Source organism: Aulonocara sp. 'chitande type north' Nkhata Bay, linkage group LG16 (genome assembly GCF_057382095.1).
Source record: "Aulonocara sp. 'chitande type north' Nkhata Bay isolate Kocher_YH1m ecotype deep benthic linkage group LG16, A_spYH_male_GT1.1, whole genome shotgun sequence".
Taxonomy (NCBI): domain Eukaryota; kingdom Metazoa; phylum Chordata; class Actinopteri; order Cichliformes; family Cichlidae; genus Aulonocara; species Aulonocara sp. 'chitande type north' Nkhata Bay.
Genome location: NC_141359.1, coordinates 40,794,202 through 40,816,093, shown reverse-complemented (window position 1 = coordinate 40,816,093; position 21,892 = coordinate 40,794,202). Strand labels below are relative to the sequence as shown.

At 45.2% G+C, this 21,892-nt stretch overlaps 1 protein-coding gene across 1 annotated transcript; it reads left to right on the top strand.

Annotated features, from left to right (window-relative positions):
* Nucleotides 1-896: 896 nt before the first annotated feature.
* On the top strand, nt 897-13,770 carry LOC147312149 (uncharacterized). Its single transcript, XM_086267498.1, has 6 exons — nt 897-1,346; nt 5,881-6,222; nt 6,293-6,397; nt 8,916-9,242; nt 11,233-11,562; nt 13,234-13,770. The coding sequence occupies exons 1-6, from the start codon at nt 1,316-1,318 to the stop codon at nt 13,323-13,325; spliced, it is 1,227 nt and encodes a 408-aa protein (XP_086123624.1). The 5' UTR covers nt 897-1,315; the 3' UTR covers nt 13,326-13,770.
* The last annotated feature ends 8,122 nt before the right edge of the window (nt 13,771-21,892 follow it).

Sequence of the window (21,892 nt, the reverse complement as noted above, 5' to 3'; positions counted from 1 at the left end):
AAAACACCAGTAACTGTATTTCACCTGCTTGCAGCACACGTGTCATTGATCTTCACTGTACTAGACTCAGTGTATTAATCCAGATTCTCTGACTCATTAATAACACACACAGAGGTGTGTTTGAATGACTGTGTGCGACCTGATCCAATCACAGTGTAACATACTTAGATCTATTCTTCACATCACCATCTCCTTTCTTTAGACCAGGGGTAGGCAACTCCAGGCCTCGAGTGTCCTGCAGGTTTTAGATGTGTCCATGATCCATCACAGCTGATTTAAAGGGCTGAATGACTCCTCAGCATTTCCTGAAGGTCTCCAGAGGCCTGGTAATGAACTAACCATTTGATTCAGGTGTGTTAACCCAGGGTGCGATCTAAAACCTGCAGGACACCGGCACTCGAGGCCTGGAGTTGCCCACCCCTGCTTTAGATGATCCCTTCCCTGTCATGGAGTGTTTGTGTCACGGTCTGTGGACTCAGTGTTTTTCTGTTTGTATTTGTTATCCTTGATTTCATGATGTGTTTTGATCCTCTTGGTTTTGATTTCCGTCTCTAGTATTCCCAGCTCCTTAGTTCCTTAGCATGTCTTGTGCCAGTGTCCCTTTGTTCTCTGTTAACTGTAAACTTGTAGTCAAGTCTGCATCTGTTTCCTGTTTTACTTTGAAAGTCTGTGTCTATGTCGGTGTGTTGAGTTTTGCCTCCCCTTTGTCTTGTCATGTCAGATGAGTCCCAGCTGTGCTCTCCTCCTGTTTCTCATTCCCTAATCACCTCCGCATGTATCTAAGCCCTGTGTTTTGTCTCTGCCAGTTGTTGCGTCCATGTTAGTTGTGTGTGAATCCCGGTCTAGTTAAACTATCTTAGTTCAAGTTTGTGTTGCCAGCAGATGAAGCTGCCGTCTTAAGTTAATGTTTTGCCTCGGAGTCCTGCACTTGGGTCCAGCCGCACAGCTCATCGTGACAGTTTGTCTGAACATACTTCAGTATACTGTACCTCAAACACCAGAGTTATAGCCATAACCATACATGAACTAAGACTACCTGAGCACAGAGACGTACACCTCTGTGTTACTAATGATTCAGTCTAGTGCAGAGAAGATCAATGAAACATCACTTGTGTTATTCAGCAGGTATTTCTCAGAGGAGTGAACAAAGCTGCTCAGCTGGTTTCTTTGCATTCCAGCTGCTGCTTCACTGGAAACAGTTCAAAGTGAAACTACATGAGTTTGAGCAGGTTCATCCAGAGAAACATCCGTGAGCTCCTGCTGTCGACGTGCTTTAGAAGAGTGAGCTCAGTAAGAAGCTGAGAGGACGACGAAAATGTTTGCTGTGTTTGTGATCCTGCTGCAGGGTAAGCTGTCCTCCCTCCACCTGACCTCAGTCAGATGTCATCACTTTAGTCCTTGCTTTTTAAATATTTATGATCCTCAAATTCTTCACTCATTTTTCACACACTGTTGCACTTTTGTAACAAAGAGGACTCAACATATTAAAATAATGCTGCTGTAACTGTTTCAGGCTTTATTTTGAAGAGTTATAAACAAAAATGTCAATACAAATATGGAAACCATTTATAGACATCAATAATCTCACGAATTGTAAGGAGAAGGGTATTTTTGACAGTATTAACAGCATGGCTACTGATGTAAGATGTTGCTCTGTACTCATTCTGGTTGACCTCAGTGGGGTCCGACCCCTGGCTGCCCTCCATGCCAGGATCTTTGGGCAAGATGTCCAGGAAACCCCAAGTTTCCCCAATGCCTTCATTACACTGTTTATCAGGATGTGAATGATAGAAAGTACTCACATGTACAAAAACATGCTCGTGTGGATGAAGTAATGAGACCTGATGATGACTTTGAGTGTCGCAGTAGAAAAGCAGTACAAAAGAATCAGTCCATTTATCATTTCCTATAATTTTATGTTGATGATATTTAGCTGTATAAACCTGTCCAGCTCACCTGCCGGACACTAATCAGGTTTCCCCCTGATTAGTGACACGGCAACAGTTACCTTGTTTGAACGACTGAGGCAATGATGAACTACAGCAGGTAAAAGTATTGAATATGCCACCAATTTTCTAAGTAAATATATATATAAAGGTGCAGTTGACATGAAATTCTCTCCAGATGTTGGTAACAGTCCATCCAGTCTACATTCAAAGAAATCAAACCATAGATGTCCATAGATAAAAGTTATGTGTGATAATAAGAAATGACACGGGGAAAAGTATCGCTCACACATACTTGAATGAATTTAATACTTCATACAAAAGCCTTGGTCTGTGTTTCAGCTTCATGACACCTCCTGTATGGAGAACATGCGTTGCTCAGGTGTGATTTTGACCCAATCTCCCACACAAACAGTCTGAAGGTTCTGTGGATGTGTCGAGGGGGCCAATAACCCAAAGTGACCAGCGTCCAAGAGTTGGGTCAGGCGACTGGCTGGGCCGTTCCAGCAGCTTTAAAACTTTCTCTGAAACCAGCTGAATGTTTCCTCTGCTGTGTTTGGGATCATCCTCTTACCGAAACTCCACCCTTGTTTCATCTTTATCATCCTGGTAGAATGCAGCAGATTTTTATCAAGAATGTCTCAGAACATTTGTCCATTCATCCTTCCTTCAATGATATGAAATGGTCAGTGCCATGTTCTGAAAAACAGCCACACGCTATCACGTTGTCACCTCCAAACATCACTGTGGGTGTTTTGTAGTTTCTCAGGTGAACTGTGATGGACCAACATTGTAAAGCGCTTTTCGAGACACCCAAAGCGCTTTACAATCCCACTATTTAGTCACTCTCATATTCACACACTGGTGGAGGCAGCTACAGTTGCTCGCTTTCTATGCTCGCTTCGAGGCTGCAGCTAAGGACTCCAACAATGCTAGTGCTAGCGGTGCTAACGGCTGCAGACAGGAAGATACTGCCAGCACCGGAAACGTGCTCGTCATCTCCGAGCATGAAGTAAGGAGAGCCTTCAAGAGAGTGAACACCAGGAAAGCAGCAGGACCAGACGGCATCCCAGGTCGTATCCTCAGAGACTGCGCACACAGGGGCACCACAGGGGACTGTCCTCTCCCCCTTCCTCTTCACCCTCTACACCACAGACTTCAGCCACTGCACAGAGACCTGCCATCTTCAGAAGTTTTCTGATGACTCTGCGGTGGTTGGATGCATCAGCAGGGATGATGAGACAGAGTACCGGGCTGTGGTCGACTCCTTTGTCACGTGGTGTGAGCAGAATCATCTGCAGCTCAACGTGGCAAAGACCAAGGAACTGATCGTGGACTTCAGGAAGACCAGGAAACACTTGACCCCTGTTTCAATCCAGGGGGTCAGTGTTGACATTGTGGAGGACTATAAATACCTTGGAGTACACATTGACAATAAACTGGACTGGGCTAAAAACACCACAGCACTTTACAGGAAGGGCCAGAGTCGTCTCTATTTTTTGAGGCGACTGAGGTCCTTCAACATCTGCCAGAAAATGCTGAGGATTTTCTATGAGTCTGTTGTGGCCAGTGCGATCCTCTATGCTGTTGCATGCTGGGGGAGCAGGCTGAGGGTCGCAGATGCCAACAGACTTAATAAACTGATCCGTAAGGCCAGCAATGTTGTGGGGATGGAGCTGGACTCCCTCAAGGTGGTGTCGGAGAGGCGGATGCTGTCCAAGATAAAGACAATGTTGGATAACACCTCCCACCCACTCCATGACATGTTGGTCAGTCACAGGAGCTCGTTCAGTGAGAGACTGAGATTACCGAAAAGCACCACTGAACGACACAGGAAATCATTCCTGCCTGTGGCCATCTCCCTGTACAACGCATCCACTTAACACACTGTTTGCTGCTACAACTACACATGTTTCTTTTCCAAATATTTATTTATGAGTGACTTATGTATGTATGTATGTATATATATGTATATATTGTACTATTCTTAGTTAGTGTATTGTCTGTCTTGTCTTAATGGTGGTTTATAATGGAGCACTGTAACAAAAAATAATTTCCCCCAGGGATCAATAAAGTATTCTGATTCTGATTCTGATACCAGCTAGCTCCTGTGTTCACTGAGATATTCAACATCTCTTTATCTCAGTCGGTGATCCCCACATGCTTCAAAGAGTCCATCATTGTTCCTGTCCCGAAGAAACCCCACCCTGCTTCTCTCAATGACTATCGCCCTGTAGCCCTCACCTCAGTAGTGATGAAGTGCTTTGAACGCCTGGTCAGAGACTTCATCATTTCTTCACTACCAGACACACTGGACCCACTACAGTTCGCTTACCGTCCAAATCGTTCCACAGACGATGCCATCTCTCATCTCCTCCACACATCACTCACTCACTTGGACACTAGAAGGGGGAATTATGTTAAAATGCTCTTCATAGACTACAGCTCTGCATTTAACACCATAATTCCCTCCACACTCACCACCAAGCTGGAGCATCTGGGACTCAGCTCATCTATGTGTCAGTGGATCTCCAACTTCCTAACTGGCAGACCACAGGCAGTAAGGATGGGCGGACATGTCTCAGCCTCCACCACTCTCAGCACTGGAGCCCCCCAGGGGTGTGTTCTGAGCCCCCTGCTGTACTCTTTGTACACATATGACTGCGTGGCCACTACCAGCTCCACCACCATCATCAAGTTTGCTGACGACACCGTCGTGGTGGGCCTGATCTCTGATAACAACGAGACGGCCTACCTGAAGGAGATTAGGAATCTGGAGAACTGGTGCCAGAGGAACAACCTCCTTCTAAACGTCAGTAAGACAAAGGAGCTGATAGTGGACTTCAGCACTAAGCAGGAGAGGAACTACCAGACCCCCGTCATCAACGAGTGCCCAGTGGAGAGAGTGGACAGCTTCAAATACCTCGGAGTTCACATCACGCAGGACCTGTCATGGTCCTGTCACATCAACACCGTGGTGAAAAAGGCCCGACAGCGTCTCTACCACCTCAGACGCTTGAGAGACTTCCAACTGCCCTCCAAGGTGCTCAGGAACTTTTACTCCTGCACCATAGAGAGCATCCTGGCGGGAAACATCTTAACCTGGTTCGGGAACAGCACCATGCAGGACAGACGAGCTCTACAGAGGGTTGTGCGGTCAGCTGAGCGCACCATCCGCTCCGAGCTCCCTGACCTGCACTCAATCTACAGCAGGCGGTGCTGGACCAAGGCCAGGAAGATGGTGAAGGACCTCAGCCATCCCAACAACAGACTGTTCTCTCTGCTGAGGTCAGGAAAGCGATTCCGCTCCCTGAAGACCAACACAGAGAGACTGAGGAGGAGCTTCTTCCCGCAGGCGATACGGTCTCTCAATCACACCACCACACAGTACTGACCCACACATATGGTTCTTACACACACACTGGACTTTCTGGACTTTGGTTTTGCACAACACTGGTCACTATATTCTTCATTTCCGGTTAATACTTGTACAGCTGCTGTTATTGTGTATATATTTATTTATATTTCTTCATACATTCTTATATAGTTCTATATTGTGTATTTTGTTGTACAGTTATTTTATTTTCAACTTTAATTTATATATTTTATCTTATTCTTCCCAGTTAAATTTACCCTTCATTCTAATTTGTGTTGTACAGTTATTTCATTTTTAACCTTAATTTATATTTTATTCCTTCCTAGTTAAATTTACCCTTTTTAATTTTTCATATTTATTTCCTATCTTATTCATAGCCTTTTCCTTTTTTGTTTTCTTTAGGTCACGAGCAGTTGTCCAAGCATTTCACTGCATATCGTACTGTGTATGACTGTGTACGTGACAAATAAAATTTGAATTTGAAATTTGAGTTGCAGCCACAGCTGGGGCACACTGACAGAAACCTACATCATACGATTGATTTGTGTTGGTGTGCAGTTTCCCAGGGTGCTGCAGTGTTGGAGGTATACGAGGAGGTGGAGGCTGTCGTGCTGCCCTGCCAGTACTTTGGTATCATACCTGAGGACGATCCCACAGTGATCTGGAGCCGCTTTGACCTCAATCCCAAAACTGTCCACCAGAGAAAAGAAGAAGATGACCTCCAAGGCCAAAACCAGCATTACAGCGGGCGGACGTCGATGAGGCCTGATGCCCTGGATACTGGAGACTACAGCCTCACTCTGAGAAAGCCCCGGCTCACTGACAGCGGCAACTACACCTGCACCATCAGTGATGGGACACAAGACCTGACACTGAATAACATACAGCTACAGGTCAAAGGTCAGAAACAATCCTCTATAGATACAGGTCAGAGGTCAGACGTCATGACGTTCTTTCTGTTTCTCCACAGAACGATTCCCAGCTTGGTCTAAGGTTCTGCTGGTTCTCCTGGTTCTCACCACTGTCATTGTTTCTGGGGGTCTCTTATTTTATTTCCGTCTCTATTTAATGTCAGGTGAGTCTCTATCACCATCCAGGATGATGGTAAAAATTCTCCAACTGTCATAGTGTGATTCAAATCGAATTCAAGGAGTGGACTCAGGTTGTTGTTGGCAGGTTTAAATGTGTTACTGAAGGTGAAGGATAAGTGTGGGGCCCGCCCCCTAGTGGGGGTATAGAGCCATCGCAGGGGGCGCACGGTATGAAAGGAAAAAAAAAACGCTTGGACACTGCTGGCATAATGGACAGGTTTTTACAGGCCACACAAACGCAAAGCAGGAGATGAAGCGTCGCTGAATAAGTTTCCAAACCAACTTCATTCTAAGCCAAAGACTAGAAAATATGGTGAAGCAAATCTGCCCTTTGGCTTCACCTGCACAGGTGCTGAGGTAGGTCTCCCTGCAGGATTGGTTTTCCCTGTGTCAGGAGCAGCGCTGGGCTGTTCAAATCACGGACAAACAGGATCCCACATTCTTGATTTTTAGTTCACAAACACTTGTTGTAATGACTAACTACTCCTGACATGTTGGAGATGTTTGCTCTTTATACAGTAAAGTTACAGCGGGATACAAATAACATCAGGCTGATCCTGCCACGATTTGTTCCCCCGGTTCAAATCACAGACAAACAGAATCCCACAGCTGTTTATGTTTTTGAACACATTTTGCACAGAGAGGCATTTTTAAAAAAATGTATTGATAGCAATGTTGAATATTATTACACAGGAAAAAAAACAACTACAGTAAAATAATCACAGCGTGATGCCTCTGCCTTTGTAAATGGAGGGACAGTAACTGTGTGTGTATATGTAAGCGTGTAAAACCTGAAGATAGTCAGATTAACAGTACATTTTGTCTCTGTCACTGTAGAAATTCATCTCATGTAAGATTTTTCTTGTAAAACAAAGGGGGGCTAACAGAAAAGTTTGGGAACCACTGGGACAAGGCAACTGTGGAGAGGAGCGAGAAAGCAGCTGCTGGGGAAAAGGTGGCTCTGCCAGAGAAGAGATCGAATGTTAATAAAGGTCTCAAGATGACTGGAGCATGATGCACAGTGTAGGAGTTATGTTGGAAAGTTGAATGAGAACTTGGGAGGGTTACTAGTCCAACAAGCAGTTGTTCAGGGATGCCAGGTTGGAGCTGGCTGATGGCTGGTAGGTGAATGAGTTCCTTTGCAGATTTCAGCAGAGTTCAAAGTCCACAAAAGGGTCGAGACTTGAGCAAACTTCCACAGAAGGTTCAAACAGGATACTGCAGGAAAACAGAAATGTAAAGTAAGAGCCAGTGACTACGGTCAAACAGAAAGATGAGGGACCTGACTGTCACCAATGCAGCAAAGATGAACCAGGAGAGAGCTGCAGCACCACTCAATAATACCTGCTCACTTAACTGTGATCAGGAACAGGTGCAGGAGGGAAAGAAGGAACTGTCAGGAAACCTCCACCCAAAGCTTCATGCCAGCTCAGCAGCTCCACCTGATAATGATTGTAAAGAGAGCGAGTTAGAAAAAGGGAAAGAAAACAAACAAGAAAAACAGCCCAGCAGAACCTACCAGACCACGACACTGATCGTGTGCTGACGCTCAACAAAAAACAGAAACGTGAAGAGTTCAGAATCCTGAACAACTGAGACAGAGCTGAAAGCTGCAGAAGACAGAAATACATGCAGGATAAGGAGAGGCTGGGTAACAGGCGAACACACAACTGGAATGAATGCGACTCAGTGCGCCCCAGGGCGGCTGTGGCTACAATGTAGCCGTCACCAAAAAGTGCGATTTACCGTTTACCATAATGAAACAGGGAAGCAAAACTAAACATAACGTACATGGGACACGACACTATCACAATAAAACAGGAAACAGACAGAGACCAGCCACAGGAAAACGAAACAACATCAGATAAAGACTAAGAGACTTAGGTTACTACAATAATAAACAGGGTCCAAAGTCCAAAAACCAAAACAATGCTTTAACACCCAGGTAGCATAAAAAGAGGGTCAGCCAGAATCATGCCTGAAGCTTGTTGATGCCAACCAAAGGGTCTGGTTGATGTGAAAACTGCAAAGGGGCCCGTTCAGCCTGTTCTGCCTATACTGCAGGGTGAGAGGCGGGGTTCACCTGGACAGATCTCCAGCCTGTCGCAGGGCTTTTTGTCTTAATCATTAAAGGTGTGGTGGCAGTAAAAATGTTAACAAACAAACATCATTTCTATTAGTTTTCACTTGCTGCTTAGCATTGGCGCTAGAAACCACCTTGGTGTAGGTTAGTTTTAAAATTGGCCCCTTAACTCCCAGTACAATGATGTCCACCCAGTGCTTTTAAATGTAATACTTGGGGTATTTTGAAAGCTTCTATATGTGACTGCTGTTACCTGGTTTATCATGGCACTGCTGTGTGGCTATGAGGAACCAGCAGCTTTGACATCCTGTGCATGAGTTCAGGGGTAAAGCCTTTGAAGACTATAGAGCTGATTGATGGGGGCTCATGATGCCATCTGCTGCCTGCAAAGCTGATTCTGTGGTTTGCTTTTCTGTCAGTGTACCAGGTGGAGGTGGATGCAGAGGTGAATGCTGTCCAACTGCCATGCAAAACTATAACTCACCTGCCTGAAGATGCTAAAGTGGAGTGGAGCAACAGTAAAGACAAGACAATCCACCTGTTTGAGAACTCCTCCGACCAGCACGACAAGCAGCACTGGTTTTACAGACAGCGGACAGAGATGAAGAAACGCCCGCTGAAGGCTGGAGACCTCAGTCTGACCCTGAAATATCCCACAGATTCAGACACAGACACCTACACCTGCACCGCCCGCAGCAGGGAGGGAAACATCCTGATGAAGAAACAAGTACAGCTCCATGTCAAAGGTCAGGACTGTACACGATACCAAAGCCTGTCAGCGTCAGTGTAAACACCAGCTTCAGAGGATGAGTGACACATCCTGATAGTGTTAGCAGCACAGGAAATGATGTGAGTTATGTGCATGAGTATCATTATCAGGCCTGCAGTAAACATCCACACACCTCAAATTTACTCACTATTAAATAATCAGCTGTTCCTTTGTGATCAGGTCCAAACACCGTTAACCTCATACATGTGATAAACACGAGTCACTTCACGACTGCTGCTGCTCCAGACTGTCTGTCATGGATGCTGCGGCTGTCTGATGCTGTTTAAATACATCAGGAAGAACTCTTTATGCTGTGATAATGAAATCGCACATTGTGGATTAATTAGTGAGGAGTACCCTGGATATCTGTGACTACCACCATCTACATGTGCAGATCGTGTGGAGCGGTGAGTGGTGAGGACCTAAAAGCAGGTGCAGGGAGGGAAAACTAACTTCTAATGAAAAGCGAGCTGTTTATTGGTGGAACATGATTGGAAACAACAGCCCAGGAACATGATTGGAGAAGAACAGACAAACTAACGAGGGACAAAGGAAAAGCAGAGATAGTATATACACAGAAGGCTGATGAGGGAAGTGGAAACACATGGGACGGACAGACATGACGAGACAGGGAAGCGAAACCAAACACACTGAACACGGGACGAGAGACTGTCAAAATAAAACAGGAAACACACTAAGATGCAGACTAAGGTCGTGTCCAAATTCATGGGCTGCATCCTCCTGAGGCCGCATTTGTAGACCGATTACGTCACAGCGACGCGCCGAAGGCTGTCCCAATTCATCGACTCCTTTAAATGTGGCCGACAAATGCGTCCTCCTTTTCCCCGAATTCGAAGGATGGGTGTGTCCTTCGTGGCCTACCATATCCCAGTTTCCAACAATGGCGGCCGCTACTAAGTTTTAAAATTACTCTTACTAATCTTTCTGGGTCACAAAATAAACTTTTAACATATTTTCAGGCGAGAAAGTAGCTGTGTAAACTTCAAATATCTGCTCGGTTTATCAAGATATCGCATATTTGCAAAAGTGCTTCGACGTTTTCGGAGACGTCTGCTACCCACCAGCTCGACAGCTAGCCGGGAGCTCGAGGGTCACTGATGCGGCCGAGAACGGCACAACTCCCGGCACATCATTTTCAGATCACCGCGGACTTTCGCTACTCGGGTTAAACGTAATATATAAGTCACTTAGACAACCTAAAAATGTTATTGTTGGGCTTTTTTCAGTGTTTTGTTTGTTCGTGAGTAAATCGGTTTGGCTGAGATTAAAGTTATTAGATTAGATAAAATAAAACGTTATTAATCCCCCGGGTGGGTTCCTCCTTGGTTTTTACACAGCTGACTAAACGTCAAACAGAAGTGTGAGACGGTCGAGAATTTACACCAGTGTCCTGTTATATTTTAGATAGCAAGGATCAAACGGCCGAGTTTATTAAACTCCACCGAGACAGCGATGACGCTAATCTGAAGGCTAGACCGTCCAATTTCACAGCCGTTTACTTCCAGCCTACCCGACCTTCTGAGGACCCGGCCCACGTAGACCACGAAGGCCGGGTCCTCAGGAGGATGCAGCCCATGAATTTGGACACGACCAAAGACACATGACGGGCTGGGGAGAAACACATGGATGCAGATGACAGACAGAGGAGAAAGGATGAAACACAAGGAGGCGAACATGGGAACAGAAAAGGGAGACAAGACACAAGGACATGACTAAGACCTGGAGAGTGAGACACACAGATGAAGACAACGGCATGAATGGAACCTAACAGAAAGAGAACATTAATCAGGGATTACAAATGATCTCAGAAACATAAAAATACTAAATAAACTCAATGGCCCAGCACCCTGACAGTGACAGTTTTACTGTGTTGTTTTTAAACTGGTGTGTTTGCTGTTAAACTGTCTTTGCTCTTCATGCCTGATTTCATGCTGCATTGTCTTCAGTCTGTCAGATGGAGGTGAAAGATGGGGAGGAGTCAATCCAGCTGCCCTTCAAATCCACAGGTGACCTCCCCGATGACATCAGAGTGAAGTGGTGGCGAGATGACCCTGAACCAATGGTGATGGTCCACGTGTATCAGAACAAATCAGATCAGCCTGACAAACAGGACGAGGAGTACAGAGGCCGAACAGAGACGAGCAAAAAGCTGCTGGAGACAGGAAACCTCAGCCTGACCCTTAAACATCCAACAGTCAGCGACACGGGAAGATACCGCTGCAGAGTCGACAGCAGGAACATCTGGAGAGAGAAGACCGTGCTGCTCAAAGTCGGAGGTCAGTATGAAGGTAGACATCAGCTCACCTTTCCACCTGCATGTTTTAGTAACTTTATAGAGTTAAAAACACCAGATTCACAACTTTAATGGCCTTTTTGATGTCTTCTTCAATAAAGCAAATGCAGTTTTGTCTACTTCTGGTTGCACGTAGAAATATAGTGGAGCCACAGTGAGATGTCTCCAAAGCATCCAACACAGTCCGTTCAGTTCAGTTTTATTTACATAATACAAAATCAGAACAGTCACAGGTGTGAGCGAGTCCTGGCACGGACATATATCAAGCGCTCGTTAACTTCTTCAGAACTTCTTCATTTCTTGTCCATCCGCGGTAGTAATCCTCAGCGTCGCTGGATACCTCAGCCCATAGCGGACTCCATTGCAACTGTGAAGTAGATTCCTCACCTCGGTAAAGGCGGCACGCTGTTTACTCACAGCTTGGTTGAAGTCCGGCAGTACAGCAGACTCACCGTCTGCAGTTGTTATCACCCCAGCCTCGGCTGCCTTCCTGAGAAGTAGTTCCTTTTCTCTGAGGTAATGACATTTCACTACAAATGCCCTCGATGGCTGGTCATCTTGAGTTGGCTTGGTGCGGAGGGTCCGGTGCACCCTATCCAGAGTCGGCTTTTTTTCCGGAGCAAGAGCCTTTTTCAGCATTTCCGACACATATTCAGATGGGTGTGTTCCCTGCTCTCGTCCCTCCTTTACCCCCATAACGCGGACGTTGCAGCGCCGTGACCTAGCCTCCAAATCCTCGCACAGGGCCTTTAGCAGGGCAAGCTCTTTTATCACACTGGATCACGCTGGTAACCCTTTCTTCATGTTGGATTGCATAGCTGCAATAGAGTCGGAATTAGCAGTGACTCCCTTTTCCAACTCAGATGTGTGGCTTTCAACCTTATCCCGTCTTTTATTGAGCCTGTCAGTGATGTTACGCAGCTCCGTTTGGGTCTCTGCAGCCTTTTCATCTATTTTCTCCAGCAATTCTTGCTTCATTAATTGCAGCTCCTTCAGGATTGCCTGCTGCTCGTCCACAGTTGTCTCCGTGGCATTTGGGCATGCTAGGCTAGCTGGGCCAGCAGTTGCTTGAGAGGCCCTCATGTCCTGCTCCATCTTGTTGGCTTGAATTTTTTCGGGCATGTTGTCCATAGACCGGGATGGTTGTTTTCTAATATGTTGTTGCTCTTGTATGTGAAGTAATATCACGGCATTTTTGAAGAGTAATATGGTAAATACAAGGGTTCGAGTGCAGAGCTCACAAACCAGCGTCCTCACATGGCACTGCCTCAACCGTCCCAGTCCATCCCAGAACAGAGCTGATATGATACAAACCACTGCAGCGCAGTACCTGTAATACCTACAGCATGTTCTAATCGCTCTAATAGGATATTATGGTCGACAGTATCGAACGCTGCACTGAGGTCTAGCAGGACAAGCACAGAGATGAGTCCACTGTCAGAGGCCATAAGAAGATCATTTGTAACCTTCACTAAAGCTGTTTCTGTGATGAGCTCTGAAACCTGACTGAAACTCTTCAAATAAACCTCTGCAGATGATCTGTTTCTGTCCTGATAAATTCTGGACTCTGACTGAAGACTTGGTGACAGCCTCCTTCTGTCTCATCTCTGGTTGTTTCAAATTCTAATGATTCTTTTGTTCCTCCATCCTGCAGCCTCTGAGCCACTGACCCACCCAGCTGGCTTGGAGAAACATCTGTGGATGAGTGAAGAAGAAATGGCCTTGCAGTCACAGCCTGCTGACTGATCAGACCTGAAGAGGAAGAAAAGTCTGGTTTTCTGGAGAATCTCATATTACTGATATAATGTTTAAGTGAAACAGGTGTGATAATGAAAAATGACACAGGGAAAATTTGTTGAACTGAAATTTATTTAATATTTCCTACAAAAGTCTTTGTTGGTGATTCAGCTTCAAGACGCCTGTATGGAGATACTAGTGGTACCATTTCAAGTACTAGAGAACTGGTGACATGTTCTTACACATCTGACCTCCTGTACGTTCATACTTTATCTAATTCAAACTCCACACAGACAGAACCAGCTGGGATTCAAACCAGGAACCTTCTTGAAGTGTGTTAAGCACTGTGGGCAGAAGCTCTGCATCAGCGTGCTGTTAATGATCTATTCTATGTTTTGTTCACAGTGCTTAGATTAAATGCTCATGCAAACTGTGCAATTATCACATTGAAATAAAAACCAGAAGTTGTGCGCTATTTGAACACCTTGCCTGCCTGCAGCACTAAAGGACTCCGTGAGAGACGTCTGTCTCGCCCTAGCAGCACCTGTCCCTGTCCTCCTCTTCCTCCTCCTCTTCCTCACACACTGCTGAGTTTGTCCTGGTGGATCATCAGGGCTGCAAAGCCTCACAGATGATGTGCAGCAGTGGGTCCCTCAGTCTGTCCTCACTCTGGACACTTGCAGTCGTCACACATGGAAATCAAATGTGTGATAAGCTGCAGGATTCAAACACAAGTGTAACTTATAAACACATGTTCATACTTTTATTCCACAATCAGAGAGAAAGAAACAGAGAGAGAGTGCAGGACAGACAGACAGGTGACAGTCTCAGGTGTACACACTGCTACACAACAGCACCAGAGAAGCAGGATTTAGTGTTTGTGTTATTACGAGTGTAAACAAGAAGAGTTCCAGATGGTGCAGTGGACACATGTGTGACTGCTGTGATTAAAGCATCTTTCTTTCAGCTTAACGAGTGAACCGTCAGCTCGTTCAAACACACGTTAAAGTCCGTTTGGCTCGACACCACCGAACAGAGGCAGCAATATAACACAGCTCACATTAACAGTGCAGTGGATCCTGCTTGTGCCGTGATGTTCAGGACTGCAAACCGAGCAGCGTCACTGACTTTCAGCTTGTTGTGTTTGTGGATATATGACTGACTTTAATTATCCACAGAATCATCACATCTCTGTAAGATTAAGGTCGACTATTGAACGGCGTATAAAGTAAAGGCTTTAAAACAAAGTTAGTACAAACGTCACTAATGTCACATAACTTTGCCAACATGTGGCCAACAGCAATGTTTTAATGTTCTTCGTTATTAAACATTCGCACATGAATAAGTGACATAATATTCAGTACTTACTTTTGACAGTTCACTCGTCGGCTGCTCCCTTCTGCCGTATTTTGCGGCAAAATTATCCACACCCACCGCCGCACTATGAATTGTGGGATATATGGGACCACGAAGCATGCACCGGACCACGCTTGATATTTGGGGAAATCGATGGCACATTTGGAGTATGCATTTGAAGTACACTTCGATTGGGACAGCCGTCGTCGCGTGGCGGTGACGTAATCGCACTTAAAATGCGTACTTCTAGCGTGCGGTCTCTTAATAGACCCTGTGCACGAGAAAATGCTAACTTCCTGGTTTGAGATGATAAACGAGGGACCGCTGTTTACAGATACTGAGAAATATAAAATTTGAATCCCTTTTCTCTTTTGCTCTGAGGCGCGGGGGGGAAAATATCGACAAGGACACACCCGACCCATCCTTCAAATTCGGGGAAATGAAGGACGCATTTGTAGGCCGCATTTGAAGGAGTCGACGAATTGGGACAGCCTTCGTCGACTCCTTCAAATGCGAACTCCGGAGGATGCAGCCGACGTTTTGGGACACAGCTATAGTCTATTGGGACACAGCATCGACTGTAGAAAACATGGAGGACGCGAAGTCAAAACGTCTCTATCGCCCCCTGGTGTCTGGCTGCAGTATAGGTCATAAACCCCGCCTCCTCCATGTTAGCGGATGGGACTGGGGTCAGACTAAAATAAATTAATTCTCCTCAGATAAATTTTTTCCAAAGATTCTGTCTTTTGTTTTCAATAGTTCTCATCACGCTGATTGATGTTCAAGGGGTCTCCTTTCCCATAAGTTTGATTCTAATTCCTACCGCGGTGATGTTAAATTGGGGTGTAACGCTATCGTAGCTTTGACTGGCAGCTGCAGTCATGGAGAAACTTGCGTATCTCTGTTTGGGAATAGCAGACAGATAGAGCGTAGGCTCTGACAGGAGGGCCAGCGTTTACGCTACGAAAACACGACCGAGTGTTTTAACCTGACAGCCTGAGGTGTTCTTCAGTAAACTGGACTACCCGACAGAAGGACCCGAGGCCCTGCTGCACTGTTTCGGTAAGTTAAATGTGTTTGTAAGCTAATCCGTAACTACCGTCCTAGCTAAAATGAGCACTCGGCTGTCAGGGTTTGTTTAGCTAACCCGTGCAGGTGAATGAATTTACCAAAGAAATTTACTAAAGAAATCAAGAGAAACGCCCCAGGCTACTCAGTCACTAATTACTGTTACTGTACTTTTATTACAAGTATTATACTGTAAAAGCAACAGGCTGCACCCTGCTTCTGTTAGGAGGCCTGGGTCGTTGACCCAGGGTTTTTGAGTTTATTATTTATAATTTCTAGTCTTTGGTTTCTTTTTGAGTTCTGTCTTATGGTTTATGTCTCTGTCTTCTCTAGTTGCTCTGTCTCCCCTGTCAGCTGTATCCCCTTGTCTAGTTCGCGTCTCTGTGTATCCTTAGTTCCTATATCCCCGTGTCCAGTCAGTGTCTGCCCTGGTCCCACGTCTCTGTTCCCTCTGTTGCAGTGCGTGTGAGTCTGTGTCTTTAGTTCAGTCTGTGTCATGTTTCCTGTTTTATTTTGAAGGTCCTTGTCTGATGTTATGTATCTGGTTTTGCTTCCCCTTGTCTCGTTAGGCCTGATTTGCCCCAGCTGTGTTTCCCTCCTGTTACCCATTCCCTGATTATTTATTATCTGTGTATTTAAGCCCTGTGTTTCTCTGTGTCTGTGTCGCGATCTACCGTTTACCTAGCTGTGTGTTCTGTCAGTCCGCTGGTGTTAGTTTATTTTGATTTTTCCAGTTATGTTATGTTTGAGTTCAGCATTAAAGCTGTTTCAGTTTACGTTTGTCTCTGGAGTCTGCACCTTGGGTCCTATTCCTGTCTGCACACAGCCATCACATAACAGCTTCAGCTCCTGTGCAGAGCTGAATATTAAATATGTGCAAACAACAACATGTTTTCAGTCTCTTGCCACATCTGTAAAGAGAGCAACATCTTTTTTAAAAGCATGTACTTCAGTAACTCCTCATTAATCAGGAACTATGGATTAAAGTACTGTAGTGTACTTTAATCCACTGAAAAAATGCAAGAGAAGAACTTCAGATCCTGAGTGTGTGAGGACAGAAGAATCAGCTTTATTTCAATTTTGAGGGCTCAATATGGACTCTATTATTAAATGAAAAGAACAAATTAGACTACACTACTGAAAAGTTCTGCTGCTCTTTTTAAAGTTTCCATGTTACCAGGTTGTAGAGGGCTCTGCAGATTTAAACAGTTTTAGATCCATTACACTCACAGTCTTATGTTAAAATCTCAAAGGACAGCATTATATTTTTGATATTAACAGTAACTCTGGGCCTCTGTAGAGTGAGCAGCTGATCTCATCGCTGTCTAAAAATGGATAAAAAAACATAAGGAGTCCTGAATCCTTCAATAACACAGACTATTAGAGTAGCAGGTGCAGAGGTGGGACCAAGTCATTGTTTTGCAAGTCTCAAGTAAGTCTCAAGTCTTTATCCTCAAGTCTCAAGTCAAGTCTCAAGTAATGTCAGGCAAGTCCGAGTCGAGTCTCAAGTCACTGGTGTAAAAGTCCAAGTAAAGTCACAAGTCTTAAACTTTGAATTTCAAGTCCTTTCGAGTCTTTAAAAACCCCCGAAAAAAAAGCATGTTGCAGTTATGCTAAATGTAAATATTAGACCATGTAATTTTAAAATCTGTGTTTTTCTCAACACATGACAAAATAGTGAACTTAGAAAATATACACAAATTGTGAAATTGCACCTCTTTAAAATGCAGCTCAATTAAACCTAGCTCCAAGAATAATTTTCACCGACAGTTCTGAGATAAGATGCATGTTATTCTTGGATGCGCTTGTAGGACCAGCTTTAAAATCGCATGACAAAAATATCATACACATTAAAAAAAACTGCATCACCAACGTAGCCTGGACAACATTTGCTAGTTAGATGAAGTCAGCTATCTCATCGTAGCATATTTATATGCATATTTATAATTATACGGTTCTTGGAGTGAGTGCACACACTCATGAAGTTTAGTAACTTCAGGTCACTGCAACAAGCCCAGGTACAGTTTACCGACGGATGGGTACAGGACCTTGAAATGCACCGTGTAGAACGAAAGACCATCGTACGTATCATAAGTTTACCAGTCTCACAAATCGTCGTCATAAATACACATTCGTTAACCGTTTATTAATAGGACCTTTGAGCTCAACGGTAATTAATTAGTAGTGGAAATAATTTCTGGTACCCATCACAGAAATGTAGCAGTGACAATAATATTGTATGCTGTAATCGTACTGGACAATTAGTGATACAAAAACCTGTTTTATCCTGTGAATAAAAGTATATGTTTTTGTCAATGTACCATAATAACAGAAGCGAAACGCAATATTGTGTCAGGACAATTCACTATTTATGCACAATAAACACAATAAATAAAGGAGCATAACGCGACAATTTCTGTTCAGCGCCAGACTTGCTTGTAACCTATGTCACCAATTATGTTATGAAAATGACGTATTAACTACTACAAAACACTGACCTTTGTGTAAATGCTTGGAGCAGACTAACCTGTGAGCTGGAGTGTTCTGGGACGTTATATTTGGTCTTTGAATGGCTGCAATCCAGGCCATCCGTAGCGTCTTTGTTACTTCGGAAACATGGCTCGAACAATTTCTCTTCAACGACGTAATCCGATAACAACCGATCTCTTTACCCGTCGGCTTCCCGTGGCTGTCATGCGACCGGCTATTGCAGTTAATAATACAACAGCTTCTTGACATTTTTGTGTTTCTTTTTATCGCTGTGTGACTGAGTTCAATTGAAAGCCTGCGTGCGCTAGTACCTCTTGCCACAAGTTCCCAGAATCCTTTGCGGTTTTACCCCTGAATGACGTCACATTTTCAATCTCTATATAATATGCATGTTAAGTTTTATATTTGGGGTGAAATATCAAGTCTTTTCAAGTAAACCGGTTCAAGTCCAATTCAAGTCCCAGGTCATTGGTGTAAAAGTCCAAGTCAAGTCTAAAGTCATAAAATTAATGACTCAAGTCTGACTCGAGTCCAAGTCATGTGACTCGAGTCCACACCTCTGAGCAGGTGTGTAGCATCGCTAACTAGCTAGCAACTAGCCTCCAACACAGTGCGCATGCTAGCGGCTAATCTAGCAAACAAATTAACAACAGAGTGATTTTAGAACTATAAGATGATAAGCTGTGTGTCTTTTTTATAACAGTGACGTGGTTGTATTTACCTTAATTAAACAAGTCGTCAGTCGCCGGTAAACCAGCAAAAAAACTCGAGCAGCTGGGCTACGTAAAAAGTGTAGGGGGGCGTGTTTGCGGTCACATCCAGCGGGTATGTGGGCAGGCGCGTTACACAGTCGCTCCACCTCAAGTCACTACTGCGCAGACTCTGGCTCCAAATTTGCAAGATGGCAGCCTCCACAAGCGGGATATTTTGTCTTCATTCTTGCACAATGGGAGGAAGCGGGTTCGCGTCGTCCATCTTTTATACAGTCATTGGGACACAGCCTATGTCTCATAAACAATAGGAGGTTCTCCTCAATGATGAGAGGAGGGGCGACAGAGAGGAGGTGAGAACAGTTCAGGTGTTAATAAAGGCGGAGTTCAGAGAGGATAAGGACAGTTACAGGAGAAGGTGTCAGGGACCCTGGGTCTGAGCGACCCAGGACCCTGAGCAGTTATGAAGTATATGTGATACTGTGCTACTGTTCTGTGTCCACATTTGTATGTAGGCAGGTATGTGTGTGTATGTACAGCTGCTTTCTGTAGCACCTTCAGGCCTGATGGGTGTGGCCCTGCTGGAGGACTGGCCACACCTGAAGTCCCTGCCACACTCCAAGTTAGACTAGACTAGACTAGACTAGTGTCGTGTCTGCCCGCAGGAGTTGTGTTTGACGGCTGCCTCTGTTGTTTCCTTGCAGGAAGAGCGTGGAGCAGAATGCATGGCATGTGCGGTAACACGGGAGCGGAGAGCACGAGCACGGACGTTTGAGTGAGACACGACACAGGAGTCTAGGGAGCTCCGGGGATTTATTATGTACTGGTCATTTACTGCACTGTAAATAAACGCACTGCTTACATTCAGAGCTCCACGCCTGGGTCCTCCTTTTCCTCACATCCCCGCAGTTGGCTATCGGCAACCGTGACAGAAGGTTGGAGTTTAAACTCCAGCAGAACAACATAACAGAGGTGTGGAATGGCACGAAGACCATCCAACAGCAGAGGAGCTGGGGGTGGTGAGGACAGAGCTAACGTGTTGAATGTGTTTTACAACAGACTGGACACTGCAGTGAATGTTGCTCCCCCCACAGCATTACCTGTGGTCAGCCTGCAGTCCACAGCCACCCACTGTCTCCACACTGCATCATAGCCTCCTGTAAAAGTCCTGACACCCCTCCCCCCCCCTCTCACTTTCACTCATGACCAGGTTCAGAGACAGATGAGGAGACTCCACAAGTCTGCTGGACCAGACAGTGTGAGTCCCGTGTCCTCGAGGCCTGCTCCCCCAGCTTTGTGGAGTCTTTCATAAACTGTTCATGTTGAGTGTGAGTCTACAGAGGGTCCCATTGCTGTGGAAGACATCATGCCTCGTTCCTGTACCAAAGACGCCACATCCCATTGGCCCCAGGATTACAGACCTGGCATCTTCAGAAGTTTTCTGATGACTCTGCGGTGGTTGGGTGGATCGGTGAGGGTGATGAGTCAGAGTAGCGGGCTGTGGTTAACTCCTTTGTCACGTGGTGCGAGATAATTATTTACAGCTCAACGTACTTTAGGAGGACCAGGAAACCTGTGACCCCTGTTTCAATCGAGGGGGTCGATGTGGACTATAAATACCTCGGAGTACACAACGATAATAAACTGCACTGGGTTAAAAACACCGCTGCACTCTTTAGATGAAAGAAAAAGGAACAAGAAGTTGATTTTACATGTGAATCAGAAAATCAGAGGGATGCTCTGGTGGGTAAACATTCATTATCACAAACTCTGATGTCAAACTTCCTTTGACAATAACATAACGCCCATTATTCTCTTTTATACAGTCAGCCACGGTGAGGGAGAGGTTCCACCTTAATAATATTACTACAGCCCTGCTGCCTCTGCTGAATGATGGGAAATAAACGTATCCACAAAAAGTGTCCCAACAGTGTAACTGACTTCATCATCGTTGATTTATATAGCACTTTAAAAACACACAAGGCCGACCAAAGTGCTGAACAACAGAAATATAATAGATACCATAAGAATAATAAATATGATAAAATAATAAACATAGCGAAAACAATAAAATACAAGTCAGTCAACCACTGAGTCAAAGCCAGTGAATAAAAATGTGTTTTCAATCTGGATTTAAAAACCAGCACTGATGTCGATCGCCTAATGTGAAGAGGAAGATTATTGCAAAGCTCAGGAGCCACGATAGAGAACGCTCGGTCTCCTCAGTTTCAGCCGTGATTTGGGGACTGAGACTTGATGCTGAACTCTAATTAAAAAGTGCTCCTTTCATGCTCCTTTCTGTGTATTGTTTCATACAAAGTTTAAATGATTCCTAAATCAGGGGAGGAGGCCCCGGGGCAGACCCAGGACACGCTGGAAAGATTGTATCTCTCGGCTGGCCTGGGAACACCTTGGTGGTCTCATGGACAAGCTGGAGGAGGTGGCTGGGGAGAAAGTCTGGGTTTCTCTGCTGAGGCTGCTGCCCCCGCGACCCGGCCCTGGGTAAGCGGAAGAAGATGGATGGATGATTCCTAAATCTGTGGATAACCAATCAAACTGTGCTCTCATCACATCATTATGTGAACAAGTCTGAGGATGATGAAGTTCCTCTGATGAAGCACAGACAGCTGATACAAACACTCTGTTTAACCTGTTGCTTCGGTTCTTTGGAGGTTTGTAAAGAACCTGAGAGGAGTTCTCATGTTCAGACACGTCTGTATGACGAACTCCAGGATGATGTCAGAGGGGGTGGCGGCTGAGGAGCAGGACTCCTCCCACACATGCTACAGAGTGCAGCACCGAGACTGACCTGCAGATGGCGCCACACTGACACAAATCAGAAGCCTGAGCTCCACAGCCTGAACCCACAGAGACCCCCACCCACAGCAGCACAGAGCAGTGACCGCCCGGAGGAAGAGGAGGAGTCCCGGTGCTGAATGAGCGGATTATTCA